We start from the raw sequence: 18687 nt of genomic DNA, 5'->3' as shown, positions 1-18687 counted from the left end.
CAGTATAATGCCTGCTGTGCCAGTAATATACCAGTATAATGCCTGCTGTGCCAGTAATATACCAGTATAATGCCTGCTGTGCCAGTAATATACCAGTATAATGCCCACTGTGCCAGTAATATACCAGTATAATGCCTGCTGTGCCAGTAATATACCAGTATAATGCCTGCTGTGCCAGTAATACACCAGTATTATGTCCACCTATAGACCTATCACTGGCAGTGATGCCAGTGATACCAGTTTACCCAATAATATCAGTGTACATAGTGATGCCAGAGCACCCAGTGACACAAGTGTACCCACCTTACCCAGTGATACCAGTGTACCCAGTGATACCAGTGTACCCAGTAATACCAGTGTACCCAGTAATACCAGTGTACCCAGTAATACCAGTGTACCAAGTAATACCAGTGTACCAAGTAATATCAGTGTACCCAATATACCAGTGTAACCAGTGTACCCAATATACCAGTGTACCCAATATACCAGTGTAACCAGTGTACCCAATATACCAGTGATACCTGTGTACCCAATATACCAGTGCACCCAATATACCAGTGATATCAGTGCACCCAATATACCAGTGCACCCAATATACCAGTGCATCCAATATACCAGTGATATCAGTGCACTCAATATACCAGTGCACCCAATATACCAGTGATATCAGTGTACCCAATATACCAGTGCACCCAATATACCAGTGCACCCAATATACCAGTGATATCAGTGCACTCAATATACCAGTGCACCCAATATACCAGTGATATCAGTGCACCCAATATACCAGTGCACCCAATATACCAGTGATATCAGTGCACTCAATATACCAGTGCACCCAATATACCAGTGATATCAGTGTACCCAATATACCAGTGCACCCAATATACCAGTGATATCAGTGTACCCAATATACCAGTGCACCCAATATACCAGTAATATCAGTGCACCCAATATACCAGTGCACCCAATATACCAGTGATATCAGTGTACCCAATATACCAGTGCACCCAATATACCAGTGCACCCAATATACCAGTGATATCAGTGTACCCAATATACCAGTGCACCCAATATACCAGTGATATCAGTGCACTCAATGGGGTCCGGGTATATACCGTCACTGGGGTCCGGGTATATACCATCACTGGGGTCCGGGTATATACCATCACTGGGGTCCGGGTATATACCGTCACTGGGGTCCGGGTATATACCGTCACTGGGGTCCGGGTATATACCGTCACTGGGGTCCGGGTATATACCGTCACTGGGGTCCGGGTATATACCGTCACTGGGGTCCGGGTATATACCGTCACTGGGGTCCGGGTATATACCGTCACTGGGGTCCGGGTATATACCGTCACTGGGGTCCGGGTATATACCGTCACTGGGGTTCGGGTATATACCGTCACTGGGGTCCGGGTATATACAGTCACTGGGGTCCGGGTATATACAGTCACTGGGGTCCAGGGAATATACAGTCACTGGGGTCCGGGTATATACAGTCACAGGGGGGGTCCGGGTATATACAGTCACTGGGGTCCGGGTATATACAGTCACTGGGGTCCGGGTATATACAGTCACAGGGGTCCGGGTATATACTGTCACTGGGGTCCGGGTATATACTGTCACTGGGGTCCGGGTATATACAGTCACAGGGGGGGTCCGGGTATATACAGTCACAGGAGGGGTCCGGGTATATACAGTCACAGGGGTCCGGGTATATACAGTCACAGGGGTCCGGGTATATACAGTCACAGGGGGGGGTCCGGGTATATACAGTCACAGGGGGGGTCCGGGTATATACAGTCACAGGGGGGGTCCGGGTATATACAGTCACAGGGGGGGTCCGGGTATATACAGTCACAGGGGTCCGGGTATATACAGTCACAGGGGTCCGGGTATATACAGTCACAGGGGTCCGGGTATATACTGTCACTGGGGTCCGGGTATATACTGTCACTGGGGTCCGGGTATATACAGTCACTGGGGTCCGGGTATATACAGTCACAGGGGTCCGGGTATATACAGTCACAGGGGTCCGGGTATATACAGTCACAGGGGTCCGGGTATATACTGTCACTGGGGTCCGGGTATATACTGTCACTGGGGTCCGGGTATATACAGTCACAGGGGTCCGGGTATATACCGTCACTGGGGTCCGGGTATATACAGTCACAGGGGTCCGGGTATATACAGTCACAGGGGTCCGGGTATATACCGTCACTGGGGTCCGGGTATATACAGTCACAGGGGGGGGTCCGGGTATATACAGTCACAGGGGGGGGTCCGGGTATATACAGTCACAGGGGTCCGGGTATATACAGTCACAGGGGTCCGGGTATATACAGTCACAGGGGTCCGGGTATATACAGTCACAGGGGTCCGGGTATATACAGTCACAGGGGTCCGGGTATATACAGTCACAGGGGGGGTCCGGGTATATACAGTCACAGGGGTCCGGGTATATACAGTCACAGGGGTTCGGGTATATACAGTCACAGGGGTCCGGGTATATACAGTCACAGGGGGGGTCCGGGTATATACAGTCACAGGGGGGGTCCGGGTATATACAGTCACAGAGGGGGTCCGGGTATATACAGTCACTGGGGTCCGGGTATATACAGTCACAGGGGTCCGGGTATATACAGTCACAGGGGGGGTCCGGGTATATACAGTCACAGGGGGGGTCCGGGTATATACAGTGACTGGGGTCCGGGTATATACAGTCACTGGGGTCTGGGTATATACAGTCACTGGGGTCCGGGTATATACAGTCACTGGGGGGGTCCGGGTATATACAGTCACAGGGGGGGGTTCGGGTATATACAGTCACAGGGGTCCGGGTATATACAGTCACTGGGGTCCGGGTATATACAGTCACAGGGGGGGGGTCCGGGTATATACAGTCACTGGGGTCCGGGTATATACAGTCACTGGGGGGGTCCGGGTATATACAGTCACTGGGGGGGTCCGGGTATATACAGTCACTGGGGGGGTCCGGGTATATACAGTCACTGGGGTCCGGGTATATACCGTCACTGGGGTCCGGGTATATACAGTCACTGGGGGGGTCCGGGTATATACAGTCACTGGGGGGGTCCGGGTATATACAGTCACTGGGGTCCGGGTATATACAGTCACTGGGGTCCGGGTATATACCGTCACTGGGGTCTGGGTATATACAGTCACTGGGGTCCGGGTATATACCGTCACTGGGGTCCGGGTATATACAGTCACTGGGGTCCGGGTATATACAGTCACAGGGGGGGTCCGGGTATATACAGTCACAGGGGGGGTCCGGGTATATACAGTCACTGGGGTCTGGGTATATACAGTCACAGGGGTCCGGGTATATACAGTCACAGGGGGGGTCCGGGTATATACAGTCACAGGGGGGGTCCGGGTATATACAGTCACAGAGGGGGTCCGGGTATATACAGTCACAGGGGTTCGGGTATATACAGTCACAGGGGTCCGGGTATATACAGTCACAGGGGGGGTCCGGGTATATACAGTCACAGGGGGGGTCCGGGTATATACAGTGACTGGGGTCCGGGTATATACAGTCACTGGGGTCCGGGTATATACAGTTACAGGGGTCCGGGTATATACAGTCAGAGGGGGGGGTACGGGTATATACAGTCACTGGGGTCCGGGTATATACAGTCACTGGGGGGGTCCGGGTATATACAGTCACTGGGGTCCGGGTATATACAGTCACAGGGGGGGGTTCGGGTATATACAGTCACAGGGGTCCGGGTATATACAGTCACTGGGGTCCGGGTATATACAGTCACAGGGGGGGTCCGGGTATATACAGTCACTGGGGTCCGGGTATATACAGTCACTGGGGGGGTCCGGGTATATACAGTCACTGGGGTCCGGGTATATACAGTCACTGGGGGGGTCCGGGTATATACAGTCACTGGGGTCCGGGTATATACAGTCACAGGGGTCCGGGTATATACAGTCACTGGGGTCCGGGTATATACAGTCACTGGGGTCTGGGTATATACAGTCACTGGGGTCCGGGTATATACAGTCACAGGGGGGGGGTCCGGGTATATACAGTCACTGGGGTCCGGGTATATACAGTCACAGGGGTCCGGGTATATACAGTCACAGGGGTCCGGGTATATACAGTCACAGGGGTCCGGGTATATACAGTCACTGGGGTCTGGGTATATACAGTCACTGGGGTCTGGGTATATACAGTCACTGGGGTCCGGGTATATACAGTCACAGGGGTCCGGGCACAGACCCTTTGGCTTTCCAAGTGAAGACCCTCATATCCCAGCACAACCAACTACAGGGACCCCCTGACGGGGCAGTGTAAGGCGCCGCTATACTGGGGGGCGGGGGAGCCAGCAGTGCAGGGGTTAATCTTAGCGGGCACAGGGGTCGGCCTTACCCGGCATGTTGGCTGACGTCACGTGGCTGCATTGCAGGGGCAGGGAAGTCTTTGCTGGTCATAACCCCGCCCCCTCATAACCCCGCCCACATACACTAATGGCCCCGCCCCCTGATCGGTCACAGTGAAACCAAACCTGGAGCTCCTGGACTACAGTGTGAAGTCTGTCACGTGATCTCTGTAATACGTCACATCTATAAGTAGTATATACTGTATATAACACATCTATAAGTAGTATATACTGTATATAACACATCTATAAGTAGTATATACTGTATATAACATCTATAAGTAGTATATACTGTATATAACACATCTATAAGTAGTATATACTGTATATAACACATCTATAAGTAGTATATACTGTATATAACACATCTATAAGTAGTATATACTGTATATAACACATCTATAAGTAGTATATACTGTATATAACATCTATAAGTAGTATATACTGTATATAACACATCTATAAGTAGTATATACTGTATATTAGACATCTATAAGTAGTATATACTGTATACAACACATCTATAAGTAGTATATACTGTATATAACACATCTATAAGTAGTATATACTGTATATAACATCTATAAGTAGTATATACTGTATATAACACATCTATAAGTAGTATATACTGTATATTAGACATCTATAAGTAGTATATACTGTATATAACATCTATAAGTAGTATATACTGTATATAACACATCTATAAGTAGTATATACTGTATATAACACATCTATAAGTAGTATATACTGTATATAACACATCTATAAGTAGTATATACTGTATATAACATCTATAAGTAGTATATACTGTATATAACACATCTATAAGTAGTATATACTGTATATAACACATCTATAAGTAGTATATACTGTATATAACATCTATAAGTAGTATATACTGTATATTAGACATCTATAAGTAGTATATACTGTATATAACACATCTATAAGTAGTATATACTGTATATAACATCTATAAGTAGTATATACTGTATATAACACATCTATAAGTAGTATATACTGTATATAACACATCTATAAGTAGTATATACTGTATATTAGACATCTATAAGTAGTATATACTGTATATTAGACATCTATAAGTAGTATATACTGTATATAACACATCTATAAGTAGTATATACTGTATATAACACATCTATAAGTAGTATATACTGTATATAACATCTATAAGTAGTATATACTGTATATAACATCTATAAGTAGTATATACTGTATATAACACATCTATAAGTAGTATATACTGTATATAACACATCTATAAGTAGTATATACTGTATATAACATCTATAAGTAGTATATACTGTATATAACATCTATAAGTAGTATATACTGTATATAACATCTATAAGTAGTATATACTGTATATAACACATATATAAGTAGTATATACTGTATATAACATCTATAAGTAGTATATACTGTATATAACACATCTATAAGTAGTATATACTGTATATAACACATCTATAAGTAGTATATACTGTATATAACATCTATAAGTAGTATATACTGTATATAACATCTATAAGTAGTATATACTGTATACAACACATCTATAAGTAGTATATACTGTATATAACACATCTATAAGTAGTATATACTGTATATAACACATCTATAAGTAGTATATACTGTATATAACATCTATAAGTAGTATATACTGTATATAACACATCTATAAGTAGTATATACTGTATATAACACATCTATAAGTAGTATATACTGTATATAACACATCTATAAGTAGTATATACTGTATATAACATCTATAAGTAGTATATACTGTATATAACACATCTATAAGTAGTATATACTGTATATAACACATCTATAAGTAGTATATACTGTATATAACACATCTATAAGTAGTATATACTGTAAATAACACATCTATAAGTAGTATATACTGTATATAACATCTATAAGTAGTATATACTGTATATAACATCTATAAGTAGTATATACTGTATACAACACATCTATAAGTAGTATATACTGTATACAACACATCTATAAGTAGTATATACTGTATATAACACATCTATAAGTAGTATATACTGTATATAATATCTATAAGTAGTATATACTGTATATAACATCTATAAGTAGTATATACTGTATATAACACATCTATAAGTAGTATATACTGTATATAACACATCTATAAGTAGTATATACTGTATACAACACATCTATAAGTAGTATATACTGTATATAACACATCTATAAGTAGTATATACTGTATATAACACATCTATAAGTAGTATATACTGTATATAACATCTATAAGTAGTATATACTGTATATAACACATCTATAAGTAGTATATACTGTATATAACATCTATAAGTACTATATACTGTATATAACACATCTATAAGTAGTATATACTGTATATAACACATCTATAAGTAGTATATACTGTATATAACACATCTATAAGTAGTATATACTGTATATAACATCTATAAGTAGTATATACTGTATATAACACATCTATAAGTAGTATATACTGTATATAACACATCTATAAGTAGTATATACTGTAAATAACACATCTATAAGTAGTATATACTGTATATAACATCTATAAGTAGTATATACTGTATATAACATCTATAAGTAGTATATACTGTATACAACACATCTATAAGTAGTATATACTGTATACAACACATCTATAAGTAGTATATACTGTATATAACACATCTATAAGTAGTATATACTGTATATAACATCTATAAGTAGTATATACTGTATATAACACATCTATAAGTAGTATATACTGTATATAACACATCTATAAGTAGTATATACTGTATATAACATCTATAAGTACTATATACTGTATATAACACATCTATAAGTAGTATATACTGTATATAACACATCTATAAGTAGTATATACTGTATATAACACATCTATAAGTAGTATATACTGTATATAACATCTATAAGTAGTATATACTGTATATAACACATCTATAAGTAGTATATACTGTATATAACACATCTATAAGTAGTATATACTGTAAATAACACATCTATAAGTAGTATATACTGTATATAACATCTATAAGTAGTATATACTGTATATAACATCTATAAGTAGTATATACTGTATACAACACATCTATAAGTAGTATATACTGTATACAACACATCTATAAGTAGTATATACTGTATATAACACATCTATAAGTAGTATATACTGTATATAACATCTATAAGTAGTATATACTGTATATAACACATCTATAAGTAGTATATACTGTATATAACACATCTATAAGTAGTATATACTGTATACAACACATCTATAAGTAGTATATACTGTATATAACACATCTATAAGTAGTATATACTGTATATAACATCTATAAGTAGTATATACTGTATATAACACATCTATAAGTAGTATATACTGTATATAACACATCTATAAGTAGTATATACTGTATATAACACATCTATAAGTAGTATATACTGTATATAACACATCTATAAGTAGTATATACTGTATATAACACATCTATAAGTAGTATATACTGTATATAACACATCTATAAGTAGTATATACTGTATATAACATCTATAAGTAGTATATACTGTATATAACACATCTATAAGTAGTATATACTGTATATAACACATCTATAAGTAGTATATACTGTATATAACACATCTATAAGTAGTAAATACTGTATATAACACATCTATAAGTAGTATATACTGTATATAACACATCTATAAGTAGTATATACTGTATACAACACATCTATAAGTAGTATATACTGTATATAACACATCTATAAGTAGTATATACTGTATATAACACATCTATAAGTAGTATATACTGTATATAACACATCTATAAGTAGTATATACTGTATATAACACATCTATAAGTAGTATATACTGTATATAACACATCTATAAGTAGTATATACTGTATATAACATCTATAAGTAGTATATACTGTATATAACACATCTATTAGTAGTATATACTGTATATAACACATCTATAAGTAGTATATACTGTATATAACACATCTATAAGTAGTATATACTGTATACAACACATCTATAAGTAGTAGGAGTAGTTTTTGTAACAGTTGGAGAGTCACATGCTGGGAGTAGTAGTTTTGTAACAGTTGGAGAGTCACATGCTGGGAGTAGTAGTTTTGTGACAGTTGGAGAGTCACATGCTGCGAGTAGTAGTTTTGTATCACTTGGAGAGTCACATGCTGGGAGTAGTAGTTTTGTAACAGTTGGAGAGTCACATGCTGCGAGTAGTAGTTTTGTATCACTTGGAGAGTCACATGCTGGGAGTAGTAGTTTTGTATCTGTTGGATAGTCACATGCTGGGAGTAGTAGTTTTTGTAACAGTTGGAGAGTCACATGCTGGGAGTAGTAGTTTTGTATCTGTTGGAGAGTAACATGCTGGGAGTAGTAGTTTTTGTGACAGTTGGAGAGTAACATGCTGGGAGTAGTAGTTTTGTTACAGTTGGAGAGTCACATGCTGGGAGTAGTAGTTTTGTGACAGTTGGAGAGTCAAATGCTGGGAGTAGTAGTTTTGTAACAGTTGGAGCGTCACATGCTGGGAGTAGTAGTTTTGTAACAGTTGGAGAGTCACATGCTGGGAGTAGTAGTTTTGTAACAGTTGGAGAATCACATGCTGGGAGTAGTAGTTTTGTAACAGTTGGAGAGTCACATGCTGGGAGTAGTAGTTTTGTAACAGTTGGAGAGTCACATGCTGGGAGTAGTAGTAGTTTTGTAACAGTTGGAGAGTGACATGCTGGGAGTAGTAATTCTGTAACAGTTGGACAGTCAAATGCTGGGAGTAGTAGTTTTGTAACAGTTGGAGCGTCACATGCTGGGAGTAGTAGTTCTGTAACAGTTGGTGAGTCACATGCTGGGAGTAGTAGTAGTTTTGTAACAGTTGGAGAGTGACATGCTGGGAGTAGTAATTCTGTAACAGTTGGACAGTCAAATGCTGGGAGTAGTAGTTTTGTAACAGTTGGAGAGTCACATGCTGGGAGTAGTAGTAGTTTTGTAACAGTTGGAGAGTGACATGCTGGGAGTAGTAATTCTGTAACAGTTGGACAGTCAAATGCTGGGAGTAGTAGTTTTGTAACAGTTGGAGCGTCACATGCTGGGAGTAGTAGTTCTGTAACAGTTGGTGAGTCACATGCTTGGAGTAGTAGTTCTGTAACAGTTGGAGAGTCACATGCTGGGAGTAGTAGTTTTGTAACAGTTGGAGAGTTACATGCTGAGAGTAGTAGTTTTGTATCTGTTGGAGAGTCACATGCTGGGAGTAGTAGTTTTGTATCAGTTGGAGAGTCACATGCTGGGAGTAGTAGTTTTGTATCTGTTGGAGAGTCACATGCTGGGAGTAGTAGTTTTGTAACAGTTGGAGAGTCACATGCTGGGAGTAGTAGTTTTGTATCTGTTGGAGAGTCACATGCTGGGAGTAGTAGTTTTGTTACAGTTGGAGTGTCACATGCTGGGAGTAGTAGTTTTGTAACAGTTGGAGAGTCACATGCTGGGAGTAGTAGTTTTGTGACAGTTGGAGAGTCACATGCTGGGAGTAGTAGTTTTGTGACAGTTGGAGAGTCACATGCTGGGAGTAGTAGTTTTGTATCTGTTGGAGAGTCACATGCTGGGAGTAGTAGTTTTTGTGACAGTTGGAGAGTCACATGCTGGGAGTAGTAGTTTTTGTAACAGTTGGAGAGTCACATGCTGGGAGTAGTAGTTTTGTGACAGTTGGAGAGTCACATGCTGGGAGTAGTAGTTTTGTAACAGTTGGAGAGTCACATGCTGGGAGTAGTAGTTTTGTGACAGTTGGAGAGTCGCATGTTGGGAATAGTAGTTTTGTGACAGTTGGAGAGTCACATGCTTGGAGTAGTAGTTTTGTTACAGTTGGAGAGTCACATGCTGGGAGTAGTAGCAGTTTTGTAACAGTTGGAGAGTGACATGCTGGGAGTAGTAATTCTGTAACAGTTGGACAGTCAAATGCTGGGAGTAGTAGTTTTGTAACAGTTGGAGCGTCACATGCTGGGAGTAGTAGTTTTGTAACAGTTGGTGAGTCACATGCTGGGAGTAGTAGTTTTGTAACAGTTGGAGAGTCACATGCTGGGAGTAGTAGTTTTGTAACAGTTGGAGAGTCACATGCTGGGAGTAGTAGTTTTGTAACAGTTGGAGAGTCACATGCTGGGAGTAGTAGTAGTTTTGTAACAGTTGGAGCGTCACATGCTGGGAGTAGTAGTTCTGTAACAGTTGGTGAGTCACATGCTGGGAGTAGTAGTTCTGTAACAGTTGGAGAGTCGAGAGTCACATGCTGGGAGTAGTAGTTTTGTAACAGTTGGAGAGTCACATGCTGCGAGTAGTAGTTTTGTATCTGTTGGATAGTCACATGCTGGGAGTAGTAGTTTTTGTAACAGTTGGAGAGTCACATGCTGGGAGTAGTAGTTTTGTATCTGTTGGAGAGTAACATGCTGGGAGTAGTAGTTTTTGTGACAGTTGGAGAGTAACATGCTGGGAGTAGTAGTTTTTGTAACAGTTGGAGAGTCACATGCTGGGAGTAGTAGTTTTGTGACAGTTGGAGAGTCGCATGTTGGGAGTAGTAGTTTTGTGACAGTTGGAGAGTCACATGCTTGGAGTAGTAGTTTTGTTACAGTTGGAGAGTCACATGCTGGGAGTAGTAGTTTTGTATCAGTTGGAGAGTCACATGCTGGGAGTAGTAGTTTTGTAACAGTTGGAGAGTCACATGCTGGGAGTAGTAGTTTTGTAACAGTTGGAGAGTCACATGCTGGGAGTAGTAGCAGTTTTGTAACAGTTGGAGAGTGACATGCTGGGAGTAGTAATTCTGTAACAGTTGGACAGTCAAATGCTGGGAGTAGTAGTTTTGTAACAGTTGGAGAGTCACATGCTGGGAGTAGTAGTTTTGTAACAGTTGGTGAGTCACATGCTGGGAGTAGTAGTTTTGTAACAGTGGGAGAGTCACATGCTGGGAGTAGTAGTTTTGTAACAGTTGGAGAGTCACATGCTGGGAGTAGTAGTAGTTTTGTAACAGTTGGAGAGTGACATGCTGGGAGTAGAAATTCTGTAACAGTTGGACAGTCAAATGCTGGGAGTAGTAGTTTTGTAACAGTTGGAGCGTCACATGCTGGGAGTAGTAGTTCTGTAACAGTTGGTGAGTCACATGCTGGGAGTAGTAGTTCTGTAACAGTTGGAGAGTCACATGCTGGGAGTAGTAGTTTTGTAACAGTTGGAGAGTCACATGCTGAGAGTAGTAGTTTTGTGTCTGTTGGAGAGTCACATGCTGGGAGTAGTAGTTTTGTATCAGTTGGAGAGTCACATGCTGGGAGTAGTAGTTTTGTATCTGTTGGAGAGTCACATGCTGGGAGTAGTAGTTTTGTAACAGTTGGAGAGTCACATGCTGGGAGTAGTAGTTTTGTATCTGTTGGAGAGTCACATGCTGGGAGTAGTAGTTTTGTTACAGTTGGAGTGTCACATGCTGGGAGTAGTAGTTTTGTAACAGTTGGAGAGTCACATGCTGGGAGTAGTAGTTTTGTGACAGTTGGAGAGTCACATGCTGGGAGTAGTATTTTTTGTGACAGTTGGAGAGTCACATGCTGGGACTAGTATTTTTTGTGACAGTTGGAGAGTAACATGCTGGGAGTAGTAGTTTTTGTAACAGTTGGAGAGTCACATGCTGGGAGTAGTAGTTTTGTGACAGTTGGAGAGTCGCATGTTGGGAGTAGTAGTTTTGTGACAGTTGGAGAGTCACATGCTTGGAGTAGTAGTTTTGTTACAGTTGGAGAGTCACATGCTGGGAGTAGTAGTTTTGTATCAGTTGGAGAGTCACATGCTGGAAGTAGTAGTTTTGTAACAGTTGGAGAGTCACATGCTGGGAGTAGTAGTTTTGTAACAGTTGGAGAGTCACATGCTGGGAGTAGTAGCAGTTTTGTAACAGTTGGAGAGTGACATGCTAGGAGTAGTAGTTTTGTAACAGTTGGAGAGTCACATGCTGGGAGTAGTAGTTCTGTAACAGTTGGACAGTCAAATGCTGGGAGTAGTAGTTTTGTAACAGTTGGAGAGTCACATGCTGGGAGTAGTAGTTCTGTAACAGTTGGACAGTCAAATGCTGGGAGTAGTAGTTTTGTAACAGTTGGTGAGTCACATGCTGGGAGTAGTAGTTTTGTAACAGTTGGAGAGTCACATGCTGGGAGTAGTAGTTTTGTAACAGTTGGAGAGTCACATGCTGGGAGTAGTAGTTTTGTAACAGTTGAAGAGTCACATGCTGGGAGTAGTAGTAGTTTTGTAACAGTTGGAGAGTGACATGCTGGGAGTAGTAATTCTGTAACAGTTGGACAGTCAAATGCTGGGAGTAGTAGTTTTGTAACAGTTGGAGCGTCACATGCTGGGAGTAGTAGTTCTGTAACAGTTGTTGAGTCACATGCTGGGAGTAGTAGTTCTGTAACAGTTGGAGAGTCGAGAGTCACATGCTGGGAGTAGTAGTTCTGTAACAGTTGGAGAGTCACATGCTGGGAGTAGTAGTTTTGTATCTGTTGGAGAGTCACATGCTGGGAGTAGTAGTTTTGTAACAGTTGGAGAGTCACATGCTGGGAGTAGTAGTTTTGTATCTGTTGGAGAGTAACATGCTGGGAGTAGTAGTTTTGTTACAGTTGGAGTGTCACATGCTGGGAGTAGTAGTTTTGTAACAGTTGGAGAGTCACATGCTGGGAGTAGTAGTTTTGTGACAGTTGGAGAGTCACATGCTGGGAGTAGTAGTTTTGTGACAGTTGGAGAGTCACATGCTGGGAGTAGTAGTTTTGTATCTGTTGGAGAGTCACATGCTGGGACTAGTAGTTATGTATCAGTTGGAGAGTCACATGCTGGGAGTAGTAGTTTTGCTACAGGTGGAGTGTCACATGCTGGGAGTAGTAGTTAAGTATCAGTTGGAGAGTCACATGCTGAGAGTAGTAGTTTTGTATCTGTTGGAGAGTCACATGCTGGGAGTAGTAGTTTTGTATCAGTTGGAGAGTCACATGCTGGGAGTAGTAGTTTTGTAACAGTTGGAGAGTCACATGCTGGGAGTAGTAGTTTTGTATCTGTTGGAGAGTCACATGCTGGGAGTAGTAGTTTTGTATCTGTTGGAGAGTCACATGCTGGGAGTAGTAGTTTTGTATCAGTTGGAGAGTCACATGCTGGGAGTAGTAGTTTTGTAACAGTTGGAGAGTCACATGCTGGGAGTAGTAGTTTTGTATCTGTTGGAGAGTCACATGCTGGGAGTAGTAGTTTTGTATCTGTTGGAGAGTCACATGCTGGGAGTAGTAGTTTTGTAACAGTTGGAGAGTCACATGCTGGGAGTAGTAGTTTTGTATCTGGAGAGTCACATGCTGGGAGTAGTAGTTTTGTATCTGTTGGAGAGTCACATGCTGGGAGTAGTAGTTTTGTAGCAGTTGGAAAGTCACATGCTGGGAGTAGTAGAGTTGTATCAGTTGGAGAGTCACATGCTGGGAGTAGTTGTTCTGTATCTGTTGGAGAGTAACATGCTGGGAGTAGTAGTTTTGTAACAGTTGGAGAGTCACATGCTGGGAGTAGTAGTTTTGTAACAGTTGGAGAGTCACATGCTGGGAGTAGTAGTTTTGTAACAGTTGGAGAGTCACATGCTGGGAGTAGTAGTTTTGTAACAGTTGGAGAGTCACATGCTGGGAGTAGTAGTTTTGTATCAGTTGGAGAGTCACATGCTGGGAGTAGTAGTTTTGTAACAGTTGGAGAGTCACATGCTGGGAGTAGTAGTTTTGTATCTGTTGGAGAGTCACATGTTGGGAGTAGTAGTTTTGTAACAGTTGGAGTGCCACATGCTGGGAGTAGTAGTTTTGTAACAGTTGGAGAGTCACATGCTGGGAGTAGTAGTTTTGTAACAGTTGGAGAGTCACATGCTGGGAGTAGTAGTTTTGTAACAGTTGGAGAGTCACATGCTGGGAGTAGTAGTAGTTTTGTAACAGTTGGAGCGTCACATGCTGGGAGTAGTAGTTCTGTAACAGTTGGTGAGTCACATGCTGGGAGTAGTAGTTCTGTAACAGTTGGAGAGTCGAGAGTCACATGCTGGGAGTAGTAGTTTTGTAACAGTTGGAGAGTCACATGCTGCGAGTAGTAGTTTTGTATCTGTTGGATAGTCACATGCTGGGAGTAGTAGTTTTTGTAACAGTTGGAGAGTCACATGCTGGGAGTAGTAGTTTTGTATCTGTTGGAGAGTAACATGCTGGGAGTAGTAGTTTTTGTGACAGTTGGAGAGTAACATGCTGGGAGTAGTAGTTTTTGTAACAGTTGGAGAGTCACATGCTGGGAGTAGTAGTTTTGTGACAGTTGGAGAGTCGCATGTTGGGAGTAGTAGTTTTGTGACAGTTGGAGAGTCACATGCTTGGAGTAGTAGTTTTGTTACAGTTGGAGAGTCACATGCTGGGAGTAGTAGTTTTGTATCAGTTGGAGAGTCACATGCTGGGAGTAGTAGTTTTGTAACAGTTGGAGAGTCACATGCTGGGAGTAGTAGTTTTGTAACAGTTGGAGAGTCACATGCTGGGAGTAGTAGCAGTTTTGTAACAGTTGGAGAGTGACATGCTGGGAGTAGTAGTTTTGTAACAGTTGGAGAGTCACATGCTGGGAGTAGTAATTCTGTAACAGTTGGACAGTCAAATGCTGGGAGTAGTAGTTTTGTAACAGTTGGAGAGTCACATGCTGGGAGTAGTAGTTTTGTAACAGTTGGTGAGTCACATGCTGGGAGTAGTAGTTTTGTAACAGTTGGAGAGTCACATGCTGGGAGTAGTAGTTTTGTAACAGTTGGAGAGTCACATGCTGGGAGTAGTAGTAGTTTTGTAACAGTTGGAGAGTGACATGCTGGGAGTAGAAATTCTGTAACAGTTGGACAGTCAAATGCTGGGAGTAGTAGTTTTGTAACAGTTGGAGCGTCACATGCTGGGAGTAGTAGTTCTGTAACAGTTGGTGAGTCACATGCTGGGAGTAGTAGTTCTGTAACAGTTGGAGAGTCACATGCTGGGAGTAGTAGTTTTGTAACAGTTGGAGAGTCACATGCTGAGAGTAGTAGTTTTGTGTCTGTTGGAGAGTCACATGCTGGGAGTAGTAGTTTTGTATCAGTTGGAGAGTCACATGCTGGGAGTAGTAGTTTTGTATCTGTTGGAGAGTCACATGCTGGGAGTAGTAGTTTTGTAACAGTTGGAGAGTCACATGCTGGGAGTAGTAGTTTTGTATCTGTTGGAGAGTCACATGCTGGGAGTAGTAGTTTTGTTACAGTTGGAGTGTCACATGCTGGGAGTAGTAGTTTTGTAACAGTTGGAGAGTCACATGCTGGGAGTAGTAGTTTTGTGACAGTTGGAGAGTCACATGCTGGGAGTAGTATTTTTTGTGACAGTTGGAGAGTCACATGCTGGGACTAGTATTTTTTGTGACAGTTGGAGAGTAACATGCTGGGAGTAGTAGTTTTTGTAACAGTTGGAGAGTCACATGCTGGGAGTAGTAGTTTTGTGACAGTTGGAGAGTCGCATGTTGGGAGTAGTAGTTTTGTGACAGTTGGAGAGTCACATGCTTGGAGTAGTAGTTTTGTTACAGTTGGAGAGTCACATGCTGGGAGTAGTAGTTTTGTATCAGTTGGAGAGTCACATGCTGGAAGTAGTAGTTTTGTAACAGTTGGAGAGTCACATGCTGGGAGTAGTAGTTTTGTAACAGTTGGAGAGTCACATGCTGGGAGTAGTAGCAGTTTTGTAACAGTTGGAGAGTGACATGCTAGGAGTAGTAGTTTTGTAACAGTTGGAGAGTCACATGCTGGGAGTAGTAGTTTTGTAACAGTTGGACAGTCAAATGCTGGGAGTAGTAGTTTTGTAACAGTTGGAGAGTCACATGCTGGGAGTAGTAGTTCTGTAACAGTTGGACAGTCAAATGCTGGGAGTAGTAGTTTTGTAACAGTTGGTGAGTCACATGCTGGGAGTAGTAGTTTTGTAACAGTTGGAGAGTCACATGCTGGGAGTAGTAGTTTTGTAACAGTTGGAGAGTCACATGCTGGGAGTAGTAGTTTTGTAACAGTTGAAGAGTCACATGCTGGGAGTAGTAGTAGTTTTGTAACAGTTGGAGAGTGACATGCTGGGAGTAGTAATTCTGTAACAGTTGGACAGTCAAATGCTGGGAGTAGTAGTTTTGTAACAGTTGGAGCGTCACATGCTGGGAGTAGTAGTTCTGTAACAGTTGTTGAGTCACATGCTGGGAGTAGTAGTTCTGTAACAGTTGGAGAGTCGAGAGTCACATGCTGGGAGTAGTAGTTCTGTAACAGTTGGAGAGTCACATGCTGGGAGTAGTAGTTTTGTATCTGTTGGAGAGTCACATGCTGGGAGTAGTAGTTTTGTAACAGTTGGAGAGTCACATGCTGGGAGTAGTAGTTTTGTATCTGTTGGAGAGTAACATGCTGGGAGTAGTAGTTTTGTTACAGTTGGAGTGTCACATGCTGGGAGTAGTAGTTTTGTAACAGTTGGAGAGTCACATGCTGGGAGTAGTAGTTTTGTGACAGTTGGAGAGTCACATGCTGGGAGTAGTAGTTTTGTGACAGTTGGAGAGTCACATGCTGGGAGTAGTAGTTTTGTATCTGTTGGAGAGTCACATGCTGGGAGTAGTAGTTTTGTGTCTGTTGGAGAGTCACATGCTGGGACTAGTAGTTATGTATCAGTTGGAGAGTCACATGCTGGGAGTAGTAGTTTTGCTACAGGTGGAGTGTCACATGCTGGGAGTAGTAGTTAAGTATCAGTTGGAGAGTCACATGCTGAGAGTAGTAGTTTTGTATCTGTTGGAGAGTCACATGCTGGGAGTAGTAGTTTTGTATCAGTTGGAGAGTCACATGCTGGGAGTAGTAGTTTTGTAACAGTTGGAGAGTCACATGCTGGGAGTAGTAGTTTTGTATCTGTTGGAGAGTCACATGCTGGGAGTAGTAGTTTTGTATCTGTTGGAGAGTCACATGCTGGGAGTAGTAGTTTTGTAACAGTTGGAGAGTCACATGCTGGGAGTAGTAGTTTTGTATCTGTTGGAGAGTCACATGCTGGGAGTAGTAGTTTTGTATCTGTTGGAGAGTCACATGCTGGGAGTAGTAGTTTTGTAACAGTTGGAGAGTCACATGCTGGGAGTAGTAGTTTTGTATCTGGAGAGTCACATGTTGGGAGTAGTAGTTTTGTATCTGTTGGAGAGTCACATGCTGGGAGTAGTAGTTTTGTAGCAGTTGGAAAGTCACATGCTGGGAGTAGTAGAGTTGTATCAGTTGGAGAGTCACATGCTGGGAGTAGTTGTTCTGTATCTGTTGGAGAGTAACATGCTGGGAGTAGTAGTTTTGTAACAGTTGGAGAGTCACATGCTGGGAGTAGTAGTTTTGTAACAGTTGGAGAGTCACATGCTGGGAGTAGTAGTTTTGTAACAGTTGGAGAGTCACATGCTGGGAGTAGTAGTTTTGTAACAGTTGGAGAGTCACATGCTGGGAGTAGTAGTTTTGTATCAGTTGGAGAGTCACATGCTGGGAGTAGTAGTTTTGTAACAGTTGGAGAGTCACATGCTGGGAGTAGTAGTTTTGTAACAGTTGGAGAGTCACATGCTGGGAGTAGTAGTTTTGTATCTGTTGGAGAGTCACATGTTGGGAGTAGTAGTTTTGTAACAGTTGGAGTGCCACATGCTGGGAGTAGTAGTTTTGTAACAGTTGGAGAGTCACATGCTGGGAGTAGTAGTAGTTTTGTAACAGTTGGAGAGTGACATGCTGGGAGTAGTAATTCTGTAACAGTTGGAGAGTCAAATGCTGGGAGTAGTAGTTTTGTAACAGTTGGTGAGTCACATGCTGGGAGTAGTTCTGTAACAGTTGGAGAGTCACATGATGGGAGTAGTAGTTTTGTATCAGTTGGAGAGTCACATGCTGGGAGTAGTAGTTTTGTAACTGTTGGAGAGTCACATGTTGGGAGTAGTAGTTTTGTAACAGTTGGAGAGTCACATGCTGGGAGTAGTAGTTTTGTAACAGCTGGGGTGTCACGTGCTGGGAGTAGTAGTTTTGTATCTGTTGGAGAGTCACATGCTGGGAGTAGTAGTTTTTGTGACAGTTGGAGAGTAACATGCTGGGAGTAGTAGTTTTGTAACAGTTGGAGAGTCACATGCTGGGAGTAGTAGTTTTGTATCAGTTGGAGAGTCACATG

The 18687-nt window shown here is 41.5% G+C and overlaps 2 protein-coding genes across 6 annotated transcripts in view; one reads left to right on the top strand and one right to left on the bottom strand.

The window, feature by feature from the left end:
* The window catches only part of ADPRM (ADP-ribose/CDP-alcohol diphosphatase, manganese dependent), a 62717-nt gene extending 54097 nt beyond the window's left edge, over positions 1–8620 (bottom strand). For 2 of the 5 annotated variants that reach the window (XM_056549502.1, XM_056549501.1), the window contains exon 1: positions 4415–4515. In XM_056549502.1, coding sequence (XP_056405477.1) covers positions 4415–4421 — 7 coding nt within the window. In that variant the 5' untranslated portion in view covers positions 4422–4515. Of the gene's footprint in view, positions 1–4264; positions 4387–4414; positions 4516–8523 lie in introns of those variants that run through there. The other 3 variants (XM_056549505.1, XM_056549503.1, XM_056549504.1) reach the window with 3 other exon arrangements.
* Positions 1–18687, top strand: part of TMEM220 (transmembrane protein 220) — a 108687-nt gene that overhangs the window by 79630 nt on the left and 10370 nt on the right. The window lies entirely within an intron of this gene.

This window comes from Hyla sarda, chromosome 13 (assembly GCF_029499605.1).
Source record: "Hyla sarda isolate aHylSar1 chromosome 13, aHylSar1.hap1, whole genome shotgun sequence".
Taxonomy (NCBI): Eukaryota; Metazoa; Chordata; class Amphibia; order Anura; family Hylidae; genus Hyla; species Hyla sarda.
The sequence above is the reverse complement of the archived record's forward strand: the minus strand, read 5'-3'. Positions and strand labels throughout refer to the sequence as shown.